The 26,443-nt window shown below is 39.4% G+C and overlaps 1 protein-coding gene across 3 annotated transcripts in view; it reads right to left on the bottom strand.

The window, feature by feature from the left end:
• GALNTL6 (polypeptide N-acetylgalactosaminyltransferase like 6) overlaps positions 1-26,443 on the bottom strand; it is a 463,438-nt gene that overhangs the window by 14,365 nt on the left and 422,630 nt on the right. For all 3 annotated transcript variants that reach the window (XM_065665243.1, XM_065665244.1, XM_065665245.1), the window contains 2 exons: positions 20,894-21,001; positions 7,996-8,217 (listed from right to left, as the gene is read on the bottom strand). In XM_065665243.1, coding sequence (XP_065521315.1) covers positions 7,996-8,217; positions 20,894-21,001 — 330 coding nt within the window. The remainder of the gene's footprint in view (positions 1-7,995; positions 8,218-20,893; positions 21,002-26,443) is intronic.

Raw genomic sequence — 26,443 nt, 5'->3', positions numbered from 1 at the left:
CCAGAGGAGGGCCACGAGGATGATCAGGGGACTGGAGCACCTCCTGTATGAAGACAGGCTGAGGAAGTTGGGGCTGTTCAGCCTGGAGAGGAGAAGGCTGCGTGGGGACCTAATAGCAGCCTTCCAGTATCTGAAGGGGGCCTATAGGGATGCTGGGGAGGGACTCTTCGTCAGGGACTGTAGTGACAGGACAAGGGGTAATGGGTTCAAACTTAAACAGGGGAAGTTTAGATTGGATATAAGGAGGAAATTCTTTCCTGTTAGGGTGGTGAGACACTGGAATGGGTTGCCCAGGGAGGCTGTGAGTGCTCCATCCCTGGCGGTGTTCAAGGCCAGGTTGGATGAAGCCTTGTGTGGGATAGTTTAGTTTGAGGTGTCCCTGCCCATGGCAGGGGGGTTGGAACTAGATGATCTTGAGGTCCTTTCCAACCCTAACTATTCTATGATTCTATTCTATGAAAGGTAGGTCTGTATGAAATACTTTCATGCAAAGAAACTGAGAGAAAAAAGTCTCAGAGGTTGAAAGCTTGGTCTGACTGCTCCTACCAGAGCAAGAGAGATCAACTGTATTAAGAGGAAATTATTCCCGTATGAGCTCCTCACAGGCTTTGGAGCTGTATTTCTTAAAGAACCAGGCACACCCTGTTCCAATCCTTGTTCTTTGACACAGTAACACTGTTGTAGATAAGGTCACACACTAGTGCCCTAAGTCCATAAAATCAAAAAAGTATTCCTCAAACCTGTGCTGAAAGTATGCTTACCCATGGAGGCTCCTTGCGCTGTCTGCATGAGTTCTGCAAACACTCTGCAGTGTAACTTACTCTTAAAAGGAAAATCTCGTTTTTGAGACAGAAGCAAGGGAGTCATAATTAATCTGTGACCATCAGTCGTAACAGTTATGTACCACTGCTGCCACGTGTATGTTTTGAAAGACTGGGTTGAAAAGGGGTAGGTTGCCCGCTGCCACCAAAAGGTGTGAGATCCTAATTTACTGTGCAAATACATGCACATTTCTCCTTAAGTACTTTAGCTGGGCTATTGAAAATTCCTTCAGATACCTCCAGAACAAAGAGGATTTCTTAAAATACTTACCCTGTCAATGAGATACACAGAAAACTGAGTAATCAAAGTGCACATACATGCACAGAAACATACACAAATACTTTATATATAATGTATAGAAAGCAGGTGCGCATTTTAACATTCTAGCCACCACTTTGATCCTTAATTAAAAAAAAGAAGAGCTAAATGCTAAATGGAGATTGAGTTGACATGTATTTTTCCACGGAAAATATTTCAGAAGTCAGTATCGTTGCCATATTATGTTAGACAAATGTAAACATTGCAACTGCATACCTCATACACATCCAAAAGATGGAAAACTTCTCAGCATAGCACAAAACATTGCAAGGAGAAGCAATTCTCTTGCTTGCAAGGCACATGAGAGAGCTATTCTGCCCATTTTCTGATTCTGGGAGGACTGGAATCGAGTCTGTTCACCATGATCTAAGCAACAGTTTGACAGATGGGAAAGCAACAAGAAGTGGAGAAGATGTACAAAAGTCACCTTCAGGAAAGTTTTTAGGAGCTACATTTGCTTAGCCTAGAAAAGAGCAGACAGGGCAAATAATAGGGGAGCATTCGTTTGAGTGACTGGCTCCAAGAACCTTCACCAGATCTCAGAGTAGTATTCTTCTAAAACTCAGACAAGCCAATCTCTAGGGTAATTTTGCTTGTTTTTAATAGAGTAAAAATTGCTATAGGTGAGGTAAGCCACTAGCATTTCATACACACCACCAGATGCAGAAACTGCACTGAGCAGCTCCGTAGTACAAAGAATCATGTTAACCGAAAAAAGAAGGATGAAAAATAATTAGTTCTCAACAATCCTGCCTTCATTTTCATATCACTCAGCAAGAGAGACTGGAAAGATTAATGAGGGGAACAGATTTTAATTTCATATTCTTAAAGTTTTATGTGAAATACCTACTTCAAGTATAATTTTTTTAAGAGTGTTCGATCATTTCTCAGTGCACTTAAATTTGCATAAATAAAGATTTCTGGCTTAATACAAAATTAAATGATACATAAGTTCTGTTCTTAGAACATGAGAGCTAATTAAAATGGAGCTGCTAACAATTGCCATTAATAGTTGGGGTATATTTATGTGATTCAGAACTATAAAATGATGGTGAATATACTCCACATCCAATGAATGCTTATTGGATTAAAGGGCTTTCATAATTTTGTCTTGATTAGCATAACTCCATCCCATTCTCAGTCATTTGGACTATGCAGCAAATGTGTCCAACACATTTCTGGAAAAGGTTTGGGCTAAAGCTACATTTAGTTCCTTCACTGCTGGAATCTGTCTTCCCTGTTCTTTATTTCCTCTCCTCTTCCCTCTGCTCCTGGAAGGTTTCCTTGCATTAGTTCTTCCTCTAGTCTGTTGCAGCTTACATGTTAGCTCATCTTTTTTTTGTTGTATCCTTCCTTTCCACTGCAGAGGGGTCATGGTTTGTTTCTCATTTTCTTTTTGCAATACAGGCATTTCAGTCAAGTCTGTGCTTTTGTTCTCTGGCTTTTTCTGTGTGGCCTTGGCAGTTGCTAGAAATTGAACTGAGCCATCATGCTGCTGCCAGAGCCATGGGGAACATTCTGCCGAGCACCAGTACCACACAGCCTGCAAATCCCCTAAGATGCTTTTACAGACAAAAGAAGGAAAGCAGAAGCAGAGTAAGGAGAGGCTTTTTTTCTCATTTATACATCAATATGCATTTGAACTGCCTTGTCTTCAGTCACACAGCACAATGGATTTTAAATTTCTGAGGTGATGAGTTACAACTAGAAAAGAAACAGCTAGTGATCCTAATACACTCATATTTCTGACACTTGCATTTGGGAAATTGCAGGGACTGGGTATGAACAGGAGGCAGATTTTATCACCCATGCAGGAAGGGCACTGAGTTGCTACATAGAAAGCTTACTTGCTCAACCTTATGCTGTCATTTGTACACACAGCTATACGGGAAAAGCAGGCTTTCAAGGAGTCTGTGTGGACTAACAAGGATGGTTAGTGGTGATCTTAAAGGCTGTTTCAGAATTAGACATCCTGAGAAAATCATGGGACACAACATCTAAGTCAGGCATATTTAGTTCTTGAAATGCCATCCTAACACGTGTTGGGAGAGATACTAAGACTATGGGGTCCTGTGGTTCTTATGGAGAGTGGATAAGGTTTGAGAACACAGAGAATACAAACCCTAAGGGGTCTGTTTTCTCCCTGTTTTACAAGGGAGGTGTCTGAGCAAGGATGTACATACAGGCTTCTTAGTGCTCCATTGATGCTCGTGAAACTAAGATGAGTCACCTGGGTGGGATTTCTGCTGGTGTAATATCTGACTCTTGTGCTGTAAATGAGGTAGAAAGCCATAAGGGGAAGCCGCTGGGTAAGCCTAGATACAGTAATCCGGGTTTTACAAAAAAGCGGTGAACTTATGTTAAAACTACAGCTTGCATGCTCTACGTTAGCCAGCCCATGTTAAAAAGACTTTTCTCCAGTGCAGGCCAGGCCTTGAGAGTAGTTTAGCTCGCTGGCACTGTGATGGGGAAGGAGCTAACCTGCTTGCTCATCACAGCACAAAACTGTCTGTGCCAAAAGCAAGAAGTGGGAAAGCATAGAAATCTAAACTCAAATTCATGTTTAATACGGTCATCTGTTAGAATGATGAATGTGGAGATGGTGTTGGGACATCCTTATGGTGCCCTAGTACATCAACAAGAGAGGCACCCTGGTGCTATCAGTTTACATAATGCTTTCCATACATCTGACTTAACGGCTCAAATAAGAAAGTGTCTGTAGCTCTTCAAAGACATTAGCAGTGTCCATTTATATTGCTTTTTTTTTTTTCATTTGAGCAGCACTTACAGCCAGTTTTAGCTTACATTCTCAGATAAGCCTAGGGCCATCAGTGTCTACAGATCAAATATGGAAAAATGAGCCACCTTTCCTGTCAACTGATACATAGTAATTTTAAAAGTTTTTATCTTTTGTGTGAGCCATAGAAAGGAAAAGTCAAAGTTAAAAGGAGCCAAGTGCTGCCAAAGACCTCACTGAAGAAACAGGGGACTCTGTTATTCAGCACGACATTGATCCCGATGAAAGAATTTGAACAGCCCAGCTGTGTGCAGCACTTGCTCTGTGCAGGGTGGGGAATAGCTGGTTATATTGCTTTTGTACAAAAGACGTGTGACACTTGGTGGGCTCAGATTGACTCATTAGGAGTATGAGTATGACACTTTAAAAAAAGGAAGTTATCAAAAGAGAAGTTAGTGAGTTCTTAAGCTTTAATCCTTTTTCAAATGTGCTGCTTGACTTAACTTCATGGGTGATGTTTTCATGCCGGTGCTGTAAAACACTTCTGTAAAATCTGCAAGTTTGGGACTGAGAAAGAAGTATTTTCAGGTCCTACAGCTCAGCAATAACGCAGTGACTGAAAGACTTGCTGTGTATTAAGTCATTGAATAACAAGTTGTCGTGGTTTAAGCCCAGCCACGCAGCTAGCTCTCTCACTCCCTCCCCTTGCTCCCCTCCTGCTCCAGGAGGGATGGGGAGGAGAATCGAAAGAATGTAACTCCCACAGGCTGAGATAAGAGCAGTCCAGTAACTAAGGTATAACACAAACCACTGCTGCTACCACCACCAATAATAATGATAAGGGAAGTAAAAAGGGAAGAGAATACAGCTGCTCACCACCCATCGACTGATACCCAGCCCGACCTAGCAGTGATCTAGCCCTTTCGGGTAATTGCCCCCAGTTTTACATCCTGGGCATGATGTGCTGTGGTATGGAATATCTCCTTGACTAGTTTGGGTCAGGTGTCCTGTCTCTGCTTCCTCCTGGCTTCCCCTCCTCCCTGGCAGAGCATGAGACTCAGAAAGTCCTTGGTCAGACTAAACATTACGGAGCTGCAACTAAAAACATTGGTGTTATCAGCGCTGTTCCCAGGCCGAAAGTCAAAACCAGAGCACTGCACCAGCTACTGAGAAGGAGAAAAATGACTGCTACTGCTGAACCCAGGACACAAGTTCCTGTAACAGCAAATGAAACCAAGCCTAAATATTTCCCTTTTGACTGAATAAAACATTTTTTACAGCAGTCTATAATAAATAACAATGGCTGACATTATATGATTGATTTACTGTAAAATGTATTTTCAAAGATATTGTTGGAAGCTGTGATATCTGCACAGTATATTCATGCTGGATCACAGCTTGCAGATTCATGAATACTTCCTAAGAAAACATTGGGTGTCCAAATCTCACCTAATGAAGCTATTGTTTTAACTTCCTTCAACAGGATTTCAAATACACATTACAAATAAATTATTCTGTCTTAGAAAGAGAATGGGATGGGTATTACTGTTTTTCAACATGTAGCATACTTCCCAATATATTCAGAAGGGTAAGAACAAAACCTAATTGAAAACTTTCATTTTTTCCATGGTGGGAGAGGAAAGAATAGTTATCTCACCCAGACGCAAAACTGACAGTCTCACTAGGCTTATTCTGTCTGGATTTGCTGTTACATTGCTTTACTACACGTATTTGAGACGTTAAGAGGCAGAACAGGATATCAAGGGAACATGCACACTGCCAGCCACAAAGGACAAAAGGCAGAAACATGCAGAAGAGATAAGGCCATGACAAGCATAGTGAAGAAGAATGGGGTTTGTTTTTCAAATTTCCTTCTTTTCCATTATGAAGAGACTTGGTCAAGAAATGTAGAGGGTCACATTTTAAATAAATGCATTCGCAAAAAAGGAGTTGTACAGAGGCTGTTTATGAGATGCCTGCTTTCCCACCACATGCTTTTACTAGCTAGATAACAAAATACTGGAGCCAAAAATCGTCTGAGTAGCTCATTGTTTATTCTTCCTCAGACTGGCATAGACAAGCAGACATAAAGTCTTTCCAAGTGGAAGCAGAGAGGGTACTAAATGACAGCCTTGGCACAGACTTCTGGTGTGTATAATCGGCAAGGTTTCTGGAGCTGCTTGATTCTTACAAAGCAGTAACACACAGTCTGTTTTCCTCTTTCAGCTTCTAATTATGACAGCCATTGACCTTCAAGTTTTTTCAAGTATCTTGCAAGTGCCAACAAATTAATTAAGACTTCATAGGAAAATGACAGTCTCAGGAAAAAATTGAGTAGTAAGGCTGAAACTTCTCATTGTTTAAGAGAAAGTACATTTTAGAGGAAAAAAGAAAGCCTTTGGTCTGCACTTCCTTCCTAAAAGCTCAGTAAGTACTTTTAAGGTACAGATTTGATTCTACTGCTAAGATTTTTTGTTTCCTTTGTCAAAGTCTTGCTTTTATGCAAAGAGGATATTAATACTGCTGTAAAAAAGAATGAATACCTGAATCACAATCTATTCTACTTAGACCCTCTGGTTAAGGGTTGTTCAGCTGGCCAGAGAAATTACACATCTCATAATCACAGTCATCCAAGGACACACGTGTATAGATGTGGAAGATGATAGTGAAGGAAGATCATAGTAGCAGTTGCAGCACCTGATCTAGCCTGACTTCTACTGATAAAATCCGTACCTCTTGGTATACATTAATCCCATAATGTGTGGACAGCAGCAAAGGTAAAAGGTAAAAAGAAACTTTAACAGCAGAGGAATTCATTATTGACAAAAAGTAGCAAACAGTAAGACACAAGTAAACTGAATTTCCTTGAACATCTGCAATTGGTAGCTTACAAAGAGGACTTAAGGACTGCTACTACCACAGAAAGCTATTATTAAATTTGGAATGAGGTAATTTGCTTTTTAAAAAAGGAATTGTAGAGAACAGTAGAGGCACCTGTTTAGAACCCCCCTGCATGGTCCAGCCTTAACTACTGCGGATATGCACAGGTGTGAGAGGTCTTACCAAATGTTCTGGTCAAAATACTTCAACCCCATACTTCAAACTTCAGCCCCAAGAACACCTCCAGCAAATCAGAGAAGGCCAGAATTCACAGTACAGGTATTCCTATGATGTTTTTAAAAGTAGCACAATACACTGAAAAAGCAAAGCCTTCTTTATAAACCTTAATGAACTGAGAGGCAAAAACCATCTGCATTGCCAAATTTCCATGGAGTGAATGCACTGTAGCTCCTTGGGGTAAAAGGCTACTGCAAATTTCAGCAGAGCTATGGAAGTAATTTTCTGCCTCTGCACTCTTTGTGTTTTCATTTCTCCTACAAAAAACAAACTGTCAAAGCAAGATGTGCTACAGCTTTCCTCTTCAGAGAGGACTGAATGCAGAACACCTTTGAGCACAGGTGGAGAGTTCCATCAGGCTGTTTGCTTGCCCTTACTCTGGAGTGATGCTCAGATTCCGGCTTCTCTTTGGTGGTCTCCCCCCCTTCCCTCATTCCCCAAAGGAGAAATTGCATTTGTCTGCTACTGGTACTCAGTCATGACAGTATGCATAGAATGCAGATGAAAAGCTGAGCAAAACCAGTTCTTTTAAAAGAAAAAGTTTCCACGCTTCGATTGTCACACTTGCACGTGTGAGCGAAACAGAGCAAACCTAACTCCCCCTACATACAATTGTCCTAGTAAGAACAGGAGGAGGTATGTAAGTGGATACATAAAAAATAGTGTTGACTTCAGAGCTCCTTTTTATTAAGGTGATTCTCAGCATCTAAATTCATCTTGTGACATGCAATAATGAATGCTACACATTCTTTCCCACATTCATGTGCTCATTGTCTATGCATCTTATGGCCTCTACACATAAAATTGTAATGAATTATAAAAGGGACAGCATAGTGCTAAGACATGATTTTTTCCTCATTTTAATGGCTCATTTCAACCACTGTGAATTCCCTTAATAACACTACTTATCATAGGAACTAAATCTAGTTTCATAATTTTAATTTCCTGCAATGTAAAATGCTAGACTTACTTAAATTTGATCCAATTTGTGCATTCCTTACCTCTCCCCAGGCAGCAGGTGGAGGCTCCACTGGAGGGTAATATTTGGGGACATCCCAAGCCACTGCAGCCATGAACCACTTGAAATCTTTACATTTCAGGTGCTTGCGAAGTTCCTTCTGGGCAGAGATATCGCCAGTTGAGAGATGTCTATACTCAGGCCGTCGCTGGTAAATGTACTCTGCGAACTCATCCATCCATGTCTCTGCCACACGCTTCAGGTTCTGCACAGTAGAAAAAAAGCAATAATTAATTTCTTCCTGGTTTGAGTGAATACTGTTTCTAATGGTGAGAATTAAAAAAGGAAATTCAGTAGCCCACACAACTTTTAAGCTTAGTTGGTCTAATTCCTCTGTCTTAAAACATGGAAAAACACTGGTAAATGTATGTTATCTTCATCACAGTGTTGAGCAAATACTACAGAGTATTAAGTACATTGCTTTCCTGCTGTCTCTATATGATATGGTCTTCTGTCTGTTGAACAAATTATTTTCCTTCACATTTTTTATGCATTTTCACATGGGTTTTTGATTAATGATAGATGTTGAACAGAAGTTTTCTTTCAGCTGCTCACATTGGTACCCATGCTTTTTTTCCTGTTAGTTCAGAACCTCCTAATGTGCTTGAATGGTTCAAATTACTCCTGATTTATTGAACTTTGCATTTGAAAGGCATCTGAACTTTCAGCTGTCATCATACTGCTTAATCAGCTAGCAATTCCTACCTAAGCTTTAATGGTCAGGTCTTACATGCATATGTATGGGGGCAAACAGCCAGGAGTTTGCTCTGCCTCATCTCACAGCTGGCTATGCACTACCCTGGGACTAGAACCTTCGCTGTTTTGGTGTGATAATAAGTATGTGCAAAAGCATAGCACATAACACTGAAGTGGAGCTGACCTGAAGCGAAGCAGCTCATGGAATAGGTATGGTAATGCGTGGCTTTCTGCATTCATACTGTAGACACATATAAGACTGTTTCTGTTCCATGAAACCCAGTTCTTGCTTATGACCCACAAGGTTTATTTCTGATTGCATTTTACAGGAAATAGAATTACCTATTTTGTTGCATAGGAACTTATTCAAATAATAATTATTTAAATTAGCTGTCACAAATTAGAAAATAATAATAAAAAAAGACATAAGGAAAAATCCTGAGTAGATGAGACTAAAGAGATCTATTTTATTGGTATTTAACATCATAGAGTATGAAGAGCCTGGGGGCAAATTTTTCTGTATTCTTTGTGCTTTTAAAATTCCTCTTGCAACTCAATCCACACAAATTCATATGCAGATGTTGTAGTGGAGTACACGCTTAGTCTATTCTGCATTTCCACAGCTGCCCAATAACCTCTTATCCCACCAACAGAGCAACATCTTAGTGGATGATATTGAGAAACTAGGGTGTTCTTATTGCTTTGTTTGTAAAAACAAGATAATCAAGTTTTGTAATATTCTTTTTATAGAACACTAACTGCAAAATGCTGGGATTCATTCTGCAATAAGCTGGAGGACAATATACATCTGATTATCATCAACATAAGGTAATGTTTCTTCTCAGAACATTCTCTGCATCTAAGTAAGCCTGATTCGTAGTCTGATTTGCTTTCGAGATTCATTTGAAAATTCCTTTCTTGAATTTTATTAATCCATGCAAACTAAATGTCTCTGAACTAATAAGGCTTATCTGAATACAAAGACAGCAAGATACAGAACAAATGAAGTACTTCTAGCTGACACTGCAAGATAAGTTTCTCTATGATTTCTTTCTGGGATCAAATATGCTAAAACCTGCAGGGATAGAACAAGTAAAATTAAAGCAGTGTAAGAATTAACATTTATAGCTTCATTCGAAAATGGCTCGTGCTCCTTATAAAGTTGACTTTCATTGTAATTTATCTGACAGTGGTATTTTAATATTTAAAAAACATACTGTAAAACGTACTATAAAAAGAACTATACAGTAAAAATATAGTAAAAACATTCTCTTAGGAAAGAAAAATTTAGAGTAACTCTAGCAGCAACTTACCCCATCAATACCAAGAGTAGGCTCCGCTGGAGTTTTCTTTTTATTTATTTAGCTGAACTAAAATAACTGCTTTCTGCCTTAGATTATTATAACTGAATAAAAGAGGAGTCCAACAGAAATCTTGATACCATACCTGGTCATTAGCTCGAAATTCTCATTCACCAGTCAAAATTTCTTTGTTTTCCAACAATTGCTTTATCATTTTTGTGTGTGTGTAAACCCACCAAAAATTACATTAAAAAAAATATCAGTTTTTCCCACCATTCCTCACCTATAAGGTAAAACACTTTAGACAAATCTATTTAACACTTTGTTCTCCAGTTCTTCAAACACCATTTTCTCTACGGTATGCTAAAAATCTTCCCAGAATTTGCCAGATCCTGTAATGAACCTATATATTATTCTTAGCGCGTTTATACACTGCTGTCCTAAACTGAACCCTTATGAGGCAACCCTTTGCATTTCAGTACGTTCCCTTTTAAAAATACAAACTCTTGATTTCCTAGCTCTAAATCTCCATGCTATTTACAAACATGACTTCAAGGAACTCTCTGTCCTGGAGTAGTGGGAAGCTCTTTCTGAAACTACCAGTTACCAGGAAGCAAGTACTTGGCATCCAAACACTTTAGTTTTAAAAATGTTTGGTGACTTCAGTTAGCATGCGTTTCTTATCCTTATTATCACTATACAAGTCCTGTAATCATACTTATTTTTAACATAAACATGTACAGACTAGTAGTAAAACTTCAAATTGCAGTTAATCCCTGGACTTGAATTGAACATAGTCAGGAAGAGCTGCTGTCCCAAAAGCTAGGCTGGTGCAACCTTGCACAATAAAGGCAAACATCATTCACATTCCCATTTAGAACATGCTAATCTAGCATGTTCCGGGCGTAAAAACACAGGCTGTCCAAGATGAAATGAGTGAACTCTTGTATGCTGTAAAATTCCTGGTCTGTTGCTGTCTAACAGCATGAAAAGTCACCCAATGTGAAGAACCTCTTAGGAACAGAACTCTTCTCTCCAAATGTCAGTGAACTGCTTTGTCTTTTACTCATCACAATAGAAAGGCAGAGGACCACAACCAAAATGAGAGTGCTGATCTCTGAGTACTTCAAGGCCTACTGATCAAGCGACTTACTGTAAGGTAAGGATCTGAATCAAGTTTTTTATGAGTCTCCCAGAGTTGCCTTTCCCACAAGCTGGATGAATATCCGACATGGTGGAGAAAGGAGGACAGTCACTTCCTCCATACCTGAGCCTTAGGTGAGGCTAGACACAATCTGAGCATGTCAACATATTAAACCCCAGAAGTGGGAACGGTTACGAATAGCTACCAAATCTTGACAGACTCTAGCTGCAAAACAGGTGCTAAGCAGTTTGACTTTGTTAGGACGTCATTCTGTGTGTGTGTATAGTGCTGCAGAACACGCAGGTCAAAGGAGTTTAAGAGACTACCAGATTAGGTGGCATTTTGTTAATGTTTTGTAGCATCATTTAAGTACTCCTCAGCCTCACAATAAATCTAATCTACAACGAATTTAGAACAAAATAAAGAGTTAGATTTGAAGCTTCTTGATTTCTGTTTGTATGTAATCTTCAAGAGAAGACTCCTTTAAATACCGGTTTCTCAAATTGCATCAAATATCTTCATCAATACGAAGAATTAGTTTTGGGATATCTTTGTGGTTGATCACACTTGCCTAGATTCAGACTGAACACCTCATATATACACATATGGAAAAGAAAAACGAAATATTTTTACAGCTGAAAACTGCTTAGCTTGGTTGTCAAATTCATTGCAGGGTTACAGATGCCCAGATTGCCTACCCTGGTCTTTAAATAGAAATAAAGGAAAAATTAAAAATTAAATAGGAGCAATTAAATGAAGATCAAGTCAATATTAATCAGTTACATGATTGACACACAATGTAAGGAAATCACAGGGACTCTAGATGAGTATCTGAGATGTTTCTCAGGACCTATCCATGACAGACCAATGATAATTTGTTCTCTCTCTTGTATTTTCAGTGAAAAATTTCTGTACAAGACTGAATAAGGCTCAATAATATTTCAGTAGATGCATATTTCTATATGTCAGGGTGTGAGAGTTGTCACCAAAAAGCTGTGAGATGCATATAAGAGGGATGGCAAGCATACTAACACTAACTCATCAGCTGCCATCAGTTGCCTATGCACATATTCTTGATATAATTAAGTTTTGTGCCACTTTGTGTTACAATTTTACTCTCCAGTAAATCCTTTATTGTTGGACTTACATTTAGACAAGTAGTCTTTAAATTTGCATGAACTCACACTTTGAAGACTGAATTTGTTTTGTATTTTCACTTGGCAAGAGTCTACAAGACAGTAAGTTACAATGTCATTGGTACCTGGATGTCATGGTTTAACATCAGCTGCTGTCATGTTTTAAGCCCAGCCCGTAACTCACAACCACGCAGTTGCTCTTGCACTCCCCTCCCTTCCTCCCCCTGGCTCCCAGAGGGTTGGGGTGGAGAACCAAAAGAATGTAACTCCCACGGGTTGAGATAAGAGCAGTCCAGTAACTAAGGTATAACACAAAACCACTGCTGCTACCACCAATAGTAATAATGATAAGGGAAATAACAAGGGAAAAGAATACAACCGCTCACCACCTGCCAACTGATACCCAGTCCAAACCCAGCAGTGATCTAACCCTTCTGGGTAACTGCCCCCAGTTTACATCCTGGGCATGACGTGCTGTGGTATGGAATACCTCTTTGGTTAGTTTGGGTCAGGTGTCCTGTCTCTGCTTCCTCCTGGCTTCCCCTCCTCCCTGGCAGAGCATGAGACTCAGAAAGTCCGTGGTCAGAGTAAACATTACTGAGCAGCCACTAAAAACACTGGTGTTATCAGCGCTGTTCCCAGGCTGAAAGTGAAAACCACAGCACTGCACCAGCTACTGAGAAGGAGAAAAATGACTGATACTGCTGAACCTAGGACAGCTGGCAATTAAGCACCATGTGGCCCTCTCCCGCTTAGCTCACCACCGGTTCAAAGGGGGAAAGAATTGAAGGGTAAAAGTGAGAAGACTCATGGGTTGAGATAATGTCAGCTTAACAGGTAAAGCAAAAGCTGTGCGTGTAAACAAAACAAAACAAGGAATTCATTCACTGCTTCCCATGGGCAGGCAGGGGTTCAGCGACCTTCAGGAGAGCAGGGATCCATCATGTGTAATGGTTACTTGGGAAGACAAAAGCCATCACTCCAAACATCCCCCCTTTCCTTCTTCCTCCAGCTTTATATGCTGAGCATGACACCGTGTGGTATGGAATATCCTCTGGTCAATTAGGATCAGCTGTCCCAGGTGTGTCCCCTCCCAACTTCTTACGTATCTGTACTCTCCTCACTGGTGGAGTGGGGTGAGAAGCAGAAAAGGCCTTGACTCTGTGTAAGCAGTGCTGAGCAATAATGAAAACATTTGTTTTTCAACAAATTACCAGTATTATCAACACTGTTTTCAGCACAAATCTGAAACATAGCCTCACACAAACTCCTGTGAAGACAATTAACTCTACAGCTAAAACCCGCACACTGGACCTCAATAAAAGACTTTAAATCAACTTGACTGGAAAGAGAGAGATAAATGCAGACTTCTCCACTTGAAAAGAGGACATTTTTCATGGACCATTTTGTCCCTTTCACTTTCTTCAGTGAGCAGGGAAGATACATCTCTCTGATCAAATGACTGTCCCTTCTTTTTAAGTGCGTAAGATCATCTGTCATTTTCAAGAGACATGATATTACTCAAATAAATGCAGTGAGAAGAAAGTAGATGCTGGCCATGAGAATGGAAAAGTGGAGTGAGGCAGGGACATGTAAAAGGACAGATTCATAAATATTCCCTCTAAACAAGGTTTAACTAGATGGGTCTCTAACATGAGAGGTAGTTCTACATTTCACAACTGTTACTGGTATGCTGGCTTGCAATGACAGCAAGAGAGAGACTCTGTTCTGCATTGCAAGCCTGCACAGCTCCATCCTCCAGTTGTGTCTTTTTCAACTGACATTCCAGATGCAGCAGTAATTCCTGTTTTCAGTTTTTCCAGATGTTCTAAAGTAGATTTTTATTATCTTGTGGCACTAAAGCAGTACAATGGTTGCATTATTGGTTTATTTTCACCTGCACAACCTGTCTTTCACCTGCATGACCTTTTCTTTTCTGCTTTTGTGCCTGTCTCACTGTTTACATGAAACTAACCCTGACTGCAATCCACAGACTTTACTTTTGTCAATATTAAACTATTACAGGAACGTTTGGATCCTGTAACAAGTTCCTGTTGTCAGAACATTTAATCTGAACATCCTCCGGGAAGCTGGATGTCACCAGCTGGTGTAGTCTTTTCTATTATGATAGTAATTTCTCTCATCAGCCAGAACATCAAAAATCATTTTCAATTATACCAATCAAATATGAATCACCACAGCACGTCTGAAGCCTGACTGTATTTCAGTTGTAAAACAGAGAGGATATAACTGTTTATTTGCCAAAAATAACACAACAGTCTCTGCAACAACTGACATACTAATCTCTTTTCCTTCCTGGTAAAATTCCAGTGGGGTTACGTTCACATCATCTACATAATCTTCCTAATTTATTTTTCTTATTGTTTATTTTGTGAAGCACAGTGTTGCTACTTGAAAATGGGTGTCCTGATTACTTGTGGAAGCAGATGAATTTCATCTGCCTGGAAGGAATAGAATAGACAATTTATTTTACATAAAATGTATTTAAAAAACTCATAGGGATCCAGCCAGCCAAGACAACTATATGTTATGTTTCTCTGGAATACAGGTAGCATAATGTCACAATCAATCATCATGGAGGAGGAGAACAAAGTATGACTGGAGGAACCCATCTGACAAGTATAGATTAGTATAACAGAGGCAGCAGGGTACAAAACTCTAGAGCACTCACATGGAGAAAAATGGGACCCTCAATTTCATGCAAAGGTCCTACCAATAGTGTTGGAACAAAGCCATCTACCATTTCATTGTATTTCTGCAGTGAATGCACAATACAACATTTCCTGGACACCAGTTACAGCTTTGTGACGTTCGGTCTCAATATCTAAGCTGCCCACATTAGTTAAGTCTAAATGTGGATTTTCATCCCTTTCCCCTTCTTGCCTAACTCCCTTTTAATTTAGACAGTACTAGTGTTTGTCAGTCTTTCTCCCTCTTGGGCACTGTATTTCGGTCCTTTACACTTAACTTTGTTTAAAACTTAACTGGGTTTCATTCCAGCAATAGACTATTTTTGTGTTAAAAAAACAACCCCCAGACCAAATAAAGAGATGTCTGCAGGCAAAGGGAATGTTTCTCCATGGAAGAGAGTATGCTAACTAGGTGACAAAGCTGGTGGTGTGTTTAAATAAATTCTGTAAGAATTAGCACAGCTGGCAGAGAAGCAAGAGACTAGTTAGTCTGTAGTGGGCAAATACCTAGAACTGAAATTCCACAGATGTAATCTGCAAACAGCCAAGATTTCATTCTTTCTACACAGGTTTTCATCTCCACTGCAAAAACAAACACACAAACAAAAAAAAACCCCAATGGTGTACACTTTGGCAGAAAGTGAAATAAAGCAAAAACCCCAGCCCACTGACTGAAGACTGCATTTCTGCTCACTGGCTCCCTTGAGGCCAGCCTGCAGGGCTGGGAGGGCAGGGTCTGGCACAGTCCCTGGAAGGATGCTGTCTGCCCACAGCTTTCAGCCATGTGTCTCTGCAGGCTGGTTGCAGGGGAGCTGCAAAAAGCAGAGTGACAGTGTAACAGCATCTTCATAGATTTGTTGGCTACTGCTGTGCTTGTTTTACACACCCATACTCTGGGGGCACATACAGACCACAGCCAACCTCTGCAGCTGGGCCTGGAAGAGAGTTCAGAGGTTTGACTCCAAATAGATTTCTTTAGCCATGTGACTTGGGTTCCAGTGCTAGCTTATTGAATGAATCCTGTAAAGCAAATACCACCACTTTGATCTTGTTATTGTCCAGAAACATCTAGTTCTACATCTTCTTTGTATTCCTTTTGGATACCTAAGCTGCCTGTCCTGTTGCATTTATTATCTCAAAAGCAAAACTTGTATTCAGATTGGAGAAAATATAAAAAAATACATTTTAAAAAATTATTTTGACTTTCTTGTAGTCAAGGATTAGAAGACATTAATGCAAAGATTTTCTTTGGTAAGTGCTCTGTTTGAGGTCTTGGTTTAATTAATTTTAATAATGAATTTATAAATCTGTTAAAAAATAACGGAAACTTAAAAGATGTATTGTATAATCATCATAATTATTATGTCATAGCTGCACTGTTGCAAGAAGGTGATTCTTGCTTGATTCCTGAATAATTTACTTATTCTCAGATGATGTTTCAGCTGCTTACTGTGACTACTGAATCACAACTGACTTTGTGATAGTTTTTTTTGTGTTACAGAGTGACTGGGAAAGTGCCAGCAGTGCTTAACAGCACACCTCGTCTATTGGTTTGCACCCCAGTCACGACAAAACATAGCCATTACCTAACTCATTCTGCTTGGCTCTTTAACTTGCCTAGAGCTGAAAAAAAAAGTGTTCATGGGCTCCTTTAAGAAAATCCCAAACATTATCTGCAGCTGGGAAGAAAATAAAGAAGACCAAACTGGTCATAATATTAAAGGAAGTTCTGTCCAAAATGCAAATATGGTTACAGCACCGGATGGTATAGCTACAGCAATTTTCTTTGAAGATCCTTTTTGAAGCCACATGAAAAGGCTGAACAAATGGTGCAGGTGGGAATTTAAACCCAACTTTATCAGCTGAATTCCTGAACCCAAACTTGTGCAAATTCCAATTCAGCGACATTGTGTAATGAGGCACATGTAATCGTGCTTGTGCCTGCTTGGTCAGAGGATCACTGCGCTCTGGGATCCTGTGTGCTGGTGTGCAGGGAGGAGTTCATCCTAAGGTTAGGATTCACCACACTGCTGGGTTAGCATCCAGACTTGAACTTCAGTGGGATTGTCCTTCCCTTCAAAAAGGCCTAATGCTCTAATGTTCTGGAGTTAATACTAAGATGCTACATAAAATACCTGCAAACGAAAAAGATTTCTGTAGAAGCATAGAATGGCTTGGTTTGGAAAGGGGCTTAAGATAGCCTAGTTCCAACCCCTGTGCCATGGGCAGGGACACCTCACCCAAGGCTCTGTTGAACCTGCCCTTGAACACTGCCAGGGATGGAGCATTTATCACTTCTCTGGACAGCCTGTTCCAGTGCCTCACCACCCTCACAGAAAAGAACTCCTTCCTTATTTTGAATTTCTGAGTTCATCTCTGCATATCCTGTGGATCAGTGAGCTTTGGTAAATTTCTTATGGCTTTTATAGAATCACAAATAGAAACCCTTCCCTCCAGTGGGAAACGAGATAAAATAAATAGCAAACTAAGGTACACCTACAAGAAAAAGCTACTGATTTAAAGATTTTAAAGTCTAATTTCGCAGGTAACTGGCTAAAAGAAAACGGCTTAGCTAGAATTGTTAAAAAGAAACAAAAGTCAAGAATACCACTAAAATAATCCAGTAACGCAATTAGAAGTTTTTAATAGGGCAACACCTTGCATACGACTTCAAGATTTTGGGGTTTGCTTTCTATATGTGTTACCTAATATAAACAGGGAAAATAAGTTATTAGTCACTGCAGTTTTGTGCAGAGGTTGACAGGTTTGGAATGAATGAAAAATTATGTGGTGCTTCCACATCATAACGTGGAGTCAGAGTTGACATCTGCATGCCCATTAATCTTGATGCCCAATTACCTGTAAATTTGAGACTGACTGCATTTGGCAAGCAGCAACATCTTAAAATGCCTCCACACAAAAATATTCAGCTTTTTTATCTGCATTTGGCTGTCACATTCTGTTTTATAAATCTACTATGCATGTTTACAGCTTGCTTTACTTTTGCTCTGTGTCACCAAACAGTTCTACTGACAGGATTTCATACGATGCTTTTCAATTAATGGGGTATGTGTCAGCGAAAACTACATGCAGGCTTTGCAGGTCTTGAGTGACAGATATGAAGATAAGAAATATGATGAAAAGGACATACAAAATTGATGTCATGATACATACCACTGTGTGTGGTACACTAATGGTTACTTATTGATGGGGAGGTAGAATAGAGTTTTTGACAAGTCTCTCCTTTAATAAAGCATATATGATCCTCATGCCAGGTCAAAGCTCTTTAAAAATATATCTAGATCTGTCAGGTGTTATGTAGCTGCTTGAAACTGTGTTGAAACTTACTGATAAAAGATAATAGAAATGTGAAATCCCCAGGGAAGGTAAAATGCTCACCCTAAGCATTATTTTTAAGGGCAAACATAAGCTGACACAGCTTGAAAGTAAACCCATGATGTGATTTGGGCTATGCCTGAATTTGTCTAAAAGCTTTGTCCTCTTTGTAACTCTAGTCTCCATATCCTTCGTGCTGCTGCTGTGGGATAGAATGGGAGAATCTCTCATTCTTTAACACAGTATCTGTACAAGGTTAATGAAGGGGCTCTTGCGATCATTTACACAATCACAACACGGCTTCACAGGACTCATTCCTTTATGAACTGCATCTCCAGCATCCTTCTTTACATACAGAAGATGGAAAAGGATTTAGGAAAAACCTTTGTGGAAACTACATAGTAGTGAAAAGTATTGCTTTTGGCAGCAGGAATAATACTTCCAGATATTCTTGAGTGTGTTATTCATTATAGTCTTGAACAGGAGGGAAGTTTTAGATAAAATATTCATAAGGGCTAGACTATAACCTTTCAGGATGTAAGATAATATTTGAAGGATAATGCAAAGATAGCTGAAATATCCAGCCCACTCTTCAGTGTACTCCCGTAGTATTATTTCGGCTAACAGCTCCATTTAAGGCACTTTATTTGGAACACAGGCTGTCTGTACCAAAGGGGCTGACACACTTATGATTAGTATTTCCTTTCTTTTCCTTTTCTGGCTTGGATGAGGAAAAGAGAGTATTTTTAGTTTTAAAATGACAGACAATTTGATGAGGCAGGAACCAAACTCTCTCTTCCTTGGCTAGTTATTGAGATAGCCCCAAAACTAAAACATACAGATCTTATGCTCTTGGCAGCTTTGATGCAATGTATCCTAACATCAATTATTTGATTTAGAATATTGTACTGGGAAGAAGCTGGGAACCTTAGAATTTCCTTTTGGTGATAAATATATGCTAGAAATTTACCTAAGCATCATGTTTTGGAGCCCAACATTTAAGAAAATATCTATTATCTGAATGGAAAGGATAAGACCTTCTCTAAGAGCAAACTATATCTTTTCCCACAAGATATAGTCACTCTGTGCACTGGCAAAGAATTATTTTTTAAAGCTAAGAATGGTTTTTGGTAATATTTAATTACAGGTTTATTGAAATCAAGCTAAATTAAATACTACAGAGGGGCTGCAGGCTGTTGCTACCTGATGGTTCTAAGTACTCACAGTGCCTCCGCAAATGCTAGTTAAGCGTAGAACTGCATGAGATGCTAGTAGTCCAAATAGAAATGATTGTATTTTGCTCCTGCAGATAATGCACAAGACAGCATATTCTCTAATGGGATACTTTGTGTGTAATAGAGAAAAATAGAGACTGAGTTTTAGATTTCTTATTTCAAGTAGCATGTGATTTTTGCAAGGGATACCATAAATGAAGCAGTTTCTTTCACCCAGTCCAAAAATCTGGATGGGGAAACTCTGATATTACACAGAGTTATACTGGGGGAAGATTTTAATCTCACAATTTAGTCAATACAGTTTTTGTCACTATCATTAGTGCCACCACTAATACCATTACTGTATTGTGCTGTCACACTGTCTGCACTGGTGTTCTTTTAAGGTAAATCCTTCTTTCTACCTAGGCAGCTGTCAGGCAGGCAGCACAGACAGCCTCTTTCCTCTGCTCCAGTTACTACAGCAAGCCTTGTCCTGTGGTACTGAAACCAAGAATATCTTCCCCTTAAAGCAAAAGATTTATTCTGTTATCCATACCACATTTTCATTATTAAGAAAAAATATGATTCATAAAATATTACCCTATGGCAATATGCAGACTTTAATACTAATGCCATTTTATAAAAAAACCACCCCAAACCTTTAAAACAGAAAAGATTAAACTCAAGCATGAATAAATACTAGTATCTGCCTGGAAGCTATATCTGTGTCCTTTGTCTCTCATCTTTTGACATCCCGTGAACATCTCCAGAAATTTGCAGAACATTTTCTCTTGAGCACATCATGGATATGGATGTGTTCAGTAGTCCTTCAAAAATGTCTAGAGGTCTTGCGATTTCTCACTCACAAGGCTCCAAGCTGGCTGTATTCCACAACCAGGTTTTATACAATAATTAGACAATCACTCAAATCACTGTTACTCAGTCCTTTTGTCTCAGAAAACACCTCTTCTGTGATATTCTACCTGTTCCGTTGACCAACAGAAAATGTGCATTCAGATTGGTCCTGCTTGTAAAAACTATGACTGGCAACTGTGCAATTCGAGAACTATAAGCCTTAGGTTATTCCTAGATTATGAAACGTTTCTCAGCATGAAGCGTGCTTCTATGCTGAGATGTCCAACCCTGTATTTTTAAGCTTCCATTTTATTCTTGGCAATTTTATCTCTGGAAGGCAGCATAATTTCAGCAATTACACATCTCATTTCAGAAATATAGAAACCCATTCAATTTTCCATTTTAATGGTTTACTGGAAACGAATTCACAGGGAATGAGGAGAATGATGGTGAATGGCTACAAAAACCAGCAAGACTAAATTACTTACCCGTGCTAGGCTGGTTCCAGAAGGGACTTTATATGGGACATACTTCCTGTAGATATGCCCAACTCGAGAGCACGGAACATCAAACATGCCACCTCCACACATCCATACCTGGAAAGCAGTAAGAAGGCAAGTGAAAGAATGATTCCTGGAAATAAATGAGGCAAAAAAGGCATTTTAAGTAATGGGTATGTGAAAATGACACATTGTTCTGTACTGAGCCCCTCTCACATAGTGGTGGCCTTCTCAGTATGATGATAACTGGGATTGGGTAACATGGCAGACTTTCCTACCTGGAATCTCACTGTGCAAAAGCAGAGTATGTTCAAATAAAATCATAACATGTATTTAGAATATCTACCAATAGTCCTCCTGAAAGGCAACCAAGATGTTGTGTCTGTTGTTTTAAAACACCTGGGATGAAAATTTAAAGAAGGCTCTGTGAGTAAAACAGGCCATCAATCAGAAGCATCCCCCCCCTGCAAAACCTGGCTTATGTTTTGAATAGCGAATACAGTGCTTAAATATTAAGGTGCTCTTCATTTAGTAAAGATGTTCTTTATTCTTTAGTAAGCGCACTCTTCATTTTGTAAAGAAAAAGGAACAAAAATCAATTCACTTCTGATCAAATTTACATAACAGAGGAAGAAGAAAATGCCACTACATTTCATCATTAATACTTTAATACTAAAACAGATGGAAACATTTTTGTGGTGGTCTTGGCAGTCCTGGGGTAATGGCTAGACTTGATGATCTTAAAGATCTTTTCCAACCTAGTTGATTCTACCTGGAGTATACAAGTTTGATGCTTCAGGTCTGAGCAACCAAAACAGTTGAGCTGCAAGTACTTCATGGCTCTAAAAATTAAGCTGTTTCCTGATAAACAGCAAGTAAGATATTATTCACCCAGCATGACTAGTCTCTACCAAGTGCATGTGAGAGTAAGGTTTCAGAACTATGGCAATTACGACAACCTATGGGCATGATTTTCTATGCTCTGGCAATGCGGAGACACCAAACTCCAACATGGCCATTAGATGACTTATGTACCTTACTGACAACATTCTCAACTTTCTGATTTCAGAAAAAGCAATTTGACTTTGCAAATCAGAAAAATGGAAAGCAGCATCAAAACTACCCTGGAAAACTCCCAAGCAGAAATCTTAAAGTATCCTAAATCCAATCACACAAGAGTTTATTTCAGAGTAAAAACATTGGTATTGTAAAAATTATTTCCTAGTCCTGGCTAAACAATTTCTGCTCCCCGCAGATTTAGAACAAAATAGCTGTTATTTCACATAAGGAACACTTGTGGTCTCAGTTTTCAGCCTTTAGACTAAAATCAAAGAAATTGTAAACCCCACTCCCATTTAAAAGAAAACCACTCCAAAGCTGGGAAAGAGAAAGGGCTTGTCCTTTCCATGTCTCTTTAGGTGGACATACATATAGATGCTCATGAAACATTGCCATGAATCTGGATAAGAACTTAGGCCCCTGCATTACGTGTATATGCAGGAATTTTAGCTCTGTGTATCTGATGCACTCTGGAGCAGAATGGCATGAAATCAGTTTGTAATAGAGGCTAAAGCAGAGCAGACATAGACAACTGAAAGTTTCACCAACAATTTCTGTTCAGAAAGGAATTAATCCAAAAGCTGATACACTCTGAATAAAAACAACAATAACCAGACTCTTAAAAAAAAGAGGTATAGGAAAATATGATGTGATCACAAGTACTTGGCATTCTACGTGATGCCTGCAGAAAACAATGTGCATCTCTACACTTTTTTACCATACATTTCTCATTCAGTCTCTTTTGTTCTGTCACCCAGCTGGCTGTAGCTACTGGCTTTTTGAAATCAGAGAAGAACAAACACATAAACTCCATTCATCTAAAACAACAGTGAAAATGGGCAAAAGTTTGGCATCTTTTGCTGTGCTTGCCTGTTTATGTTACAGTGGGTATATCTGCTTGGTCCTGGGCAGTGTAACCTTGAGACTCAGTTTTAGTAATCTGAACATGTGGATGCTAAACACTGCAATATGGGACAACTTAGTGCGTGAGCATGACTTAAAGCACTTGCTGAAGGTAGCACGCTGCAGTTCAGCCCCTGAGACTGACTGTGCTACATATGCTTGGCTTTGTTCTAAAATTCTATAGACACCCTTCCACAGCTGGGTACAACTGAGAGTCACCTGGGAAGCCTAGCCAAGGCATAGGAGCTCTGGGTAGGTGCTTCTGGTACACACCAGCATCTCAGAAGAGGAGACAGGTTTTGCAGGTTAGTGGCATGGGGTAATAAAAGCAGCCATCCTGGGCGTCACTCTGCCAGTATGTTGATGGAATCAGAAGTATTTCAGTACCTATTTCTGTGGTTATCCTGAAGTTATCTGTGAAATTATCCTGAACAGTCTCCTAGTGAGCACAGTCCTTCTCAGGGAGGAAATTTACTGGTGGGTTGGAAATAGAGACCCAAATGAACGCTCTGCCTCCATGCCAAAATAGCTCATTACTGTCCGGAGCAGTCTTGCAATGCCATGTAGACATAACCACTATTTTCTTTTCAGAAAACATTTTGTAAAATTCGCTTCTTAAGGAAAACCTTGAAATCCTCACCCATTTAACCTCATGTTACCTAATTCATTGGAAAACGTGTTCATAAACATATTAAAAACCCCATAAAAATTATAGTGTTAAGCTGGATAATGTCATCATTACAAAAAACAGTTATTCACCTCTCTATTAATATTTGATTTCTATGTTACATGACTTGTACCTTTTTTAGCAGGAACCTCTTCTCTGTGGCTGTCTTCAAACAGCCCAGTGCACCAATGGAAGTGCAGACCTATTATTTACTATTTGTTCTTGGTTTTTAAACTAAGGTGTTATTTCAAAGGCTAGACAGGATATTACAGTGATTAATCAAGGTTTCATAGCCTTCAAAGACCGGGTAGTGTACGAGTTTGACTCAGACAAAGGTCAGCCATGGAAGTTTAAGAGACAAGAAAGCAGAAATATACGTATAGGCCAGTATTACTTTAACTCAGACAGTGAGAGCTGAAGTAGACATATATTGCATCCCTTCTAACGTAGTAGGATACCAGCAAAAGAAAAGGGGTGGGGTGGTGGAGACAAATACAACTAGATATGCTGAGGCAATCACATGTGGGAGGAAATAACACTTTGTGTTAGGCTTATATTTGATAGATGTAAAACTTGAAAATGCTGTGCTGCACCTGAAGTGCACTGTGCAGGGTAATTGAAATGAATCTTGGCTGCCCTGAAGGACATTTAGCAGCTGTTCATGTTCATCTTCCAGCTTCAGAATGATTTTAAAGCATTTTTTTTTTTTGTATTTTTCTGGGAAGAACTATTCTGGCAACTTTGTCTTTAAAATGTGCACTTTCATGTCACATGCACTAAGTGCATGAAATTGGAGAATGATTTCTGTGTTAAATATTACAAACCTCCAGTGTACCACGAAAGGAATTCAGGTGGTGTGGGACATTTGGCAAAATGATATCAGAACACCGATGCCTCTCTGTTTATCTAAGAAATGAAACTCTCAAGATCGTTAATGTCTCCTCCTCACAAAAGCAATGAATCTGGTCTGCAGCTGAGGTATAAAAACCAAAACAGTGCAATTTCAGCTTGGAAAGATCAAAAGAAGAGTAGTTTATGAGTCAACAATATACTATATCACAGTGTATGTTTACATACGTCATCCAACAGAATGTTGCAAAATCGTTTATAAGGATGGTCGAAAGCAAAAGGCAGGCATTAATGCAAGCCTTAAAAGAGATTAAGCTGTGGTTATGTGTCTTTGCTCCTAACTGGAGCTTAGATGTCACAGACGCATTTTTTTGGCTCTGTTCTACAGCTCTCATGGGATTTTGGGTGAATCACCCTTTTTTCACATCACTGCTTTGTCTTTAAAATTGAACTCCGTTTGCACTTGTAATTTCCTTTCCTTTCCTTTCCTTTCCTTTTTCCTTTCCTTTCCTTTCCTTTCCTTTCCTTTCCTTTCCTTTCCTTTCCTTTCCTTTCCTTTCCTTTCCTTTCCTTTCCTTTCCTTTCCTTTCCTTTCTTTTCTTTTTTTCTCTTCTCTTCCCTTCTCTTCTCTTCTCTTCTCTTCTCTTCTCTTCTCTTCTCTTCTCTTCTCTTCTCTTCTCTTCTCTTCTCTTCTCTTCTCTTCTTCTCTCCTCTCCTCTTCTCTTTTCCCTTCCCTTCCCTTCCCTTCCCTTCCCTTCCCTTCCCTTCCCTTCCCTTCCCTTCCCTTCCCTTCCCTTCCCTTCCCTTTCTCCTCTTTTCTTTTTTCTGTCTTCCTCACCTATCTAGTTTATGAGTGATCCAGCTTGGGAACAATCTGGAGAATGTAAAGACTATGCATGCTAGAATGAGACTCCAATCCATATGGTACACTGTAATCGTAATTACTGTAGTAAGAGACTCATGATTTCTAGTCTAGTCTAGATGTGTTGCTGTGGAACACGAACATAAATATACAGCAAATTATGTAAAAGATTGAGGGGAGACTGAATAGATTTTGGATCAGGCTTTAAAGTAATTGAGAAATACACTGCTTCTGAGAGTCAGTAACAAGACAGACAACAGTGAGAGACACTGAAATGGATGAATAAACCAAACAGTAAACTGCTGGAAGAGGAATATAAAGTATGTCATGGAAAGCTGTTAGCTAGGTGCTCTCTGCATTGTGCGAGAGGGATGGACTACAAATAGGAGAGATTTATTATCATAATGGGGCTGAAAAAGTTGTAGAAAATAAGACTATAAAAACTTCATGGGATTTTTCGGTCACTATTCCTGAAATATAAGCCAAAAGTACAGATTTAGCAGTTGTAAAAGAGGAGAAAGAATTCTATCCTGAGAATTTTTCCATGTAGTGAGGATGTTCAGTTAAATGCAAGAAAAAATTGAAAAATAGGATCACTGACTGCAAATCTGCAGTCAGTGGGTTCACAAACAGGAAAACCATTTGTGGTGCAGTGGGATTTCTGTCAAGGATATTAAAACTGTACCTTGTAAACTGGGAACTGATGACTGTGGGTATTTGAACAATACTCACTGGCTTCTCTAAAATGCTGAGAAAAAATGGCGATATTCCATGTTTGTCAGTTCTTCATATAGATTACAACTGCATTAACAAGTGGCAGTGCTCCCCCACTCCTGATCTCCTGTCAAGATTTCCAGCAGTGGAGGGAATTAATAATGATGAAGATGATGATAAAGAAAGGGATTAATAAACTTAGAGGTGCTGGAAAGTGTGTCAGCATGGATAAGGATAAAATAACTCTAGATACAGGTGACTAGCTTCAAAGAAGCTAGGGTATCACTGCCAGCATTTTTGTTATGGTATGATTTATGATGCCTTAGGAACATCCAATGTAAAGGACTGTATTGAGTTTTCATGGCAAAGTTTTAGCAACGAGGGGACTACAGGGGTGGCTCCTGTGACAAGCTGCTAGAAACCTCCCTCATGTCCAATAAAGCCAATACCAGGTGTCTCCATGACATCTACTTGGCCAAGGCCA

The sequence above is a fragment of the Lathamus discolor genome, chromosome 1 (assembly GCF_037157495.1).
Source record: "Lathamus discolor isolate bLatDis1 chromosome 1, bLatDis1.hap1, whole genome shotgun sequence".
Taxonomy (NCBI): Eukaryota; Metazoa; Chordata; class Aves; order Psittaciformes; family Psittacidae; genus Lathamus; species Lathamus discolor.
The sequence above is the reverse complement of the archived record's forward strand: the minus strand, read 5'-3'. Positions and strand labels throughout refer to the sequence as shown.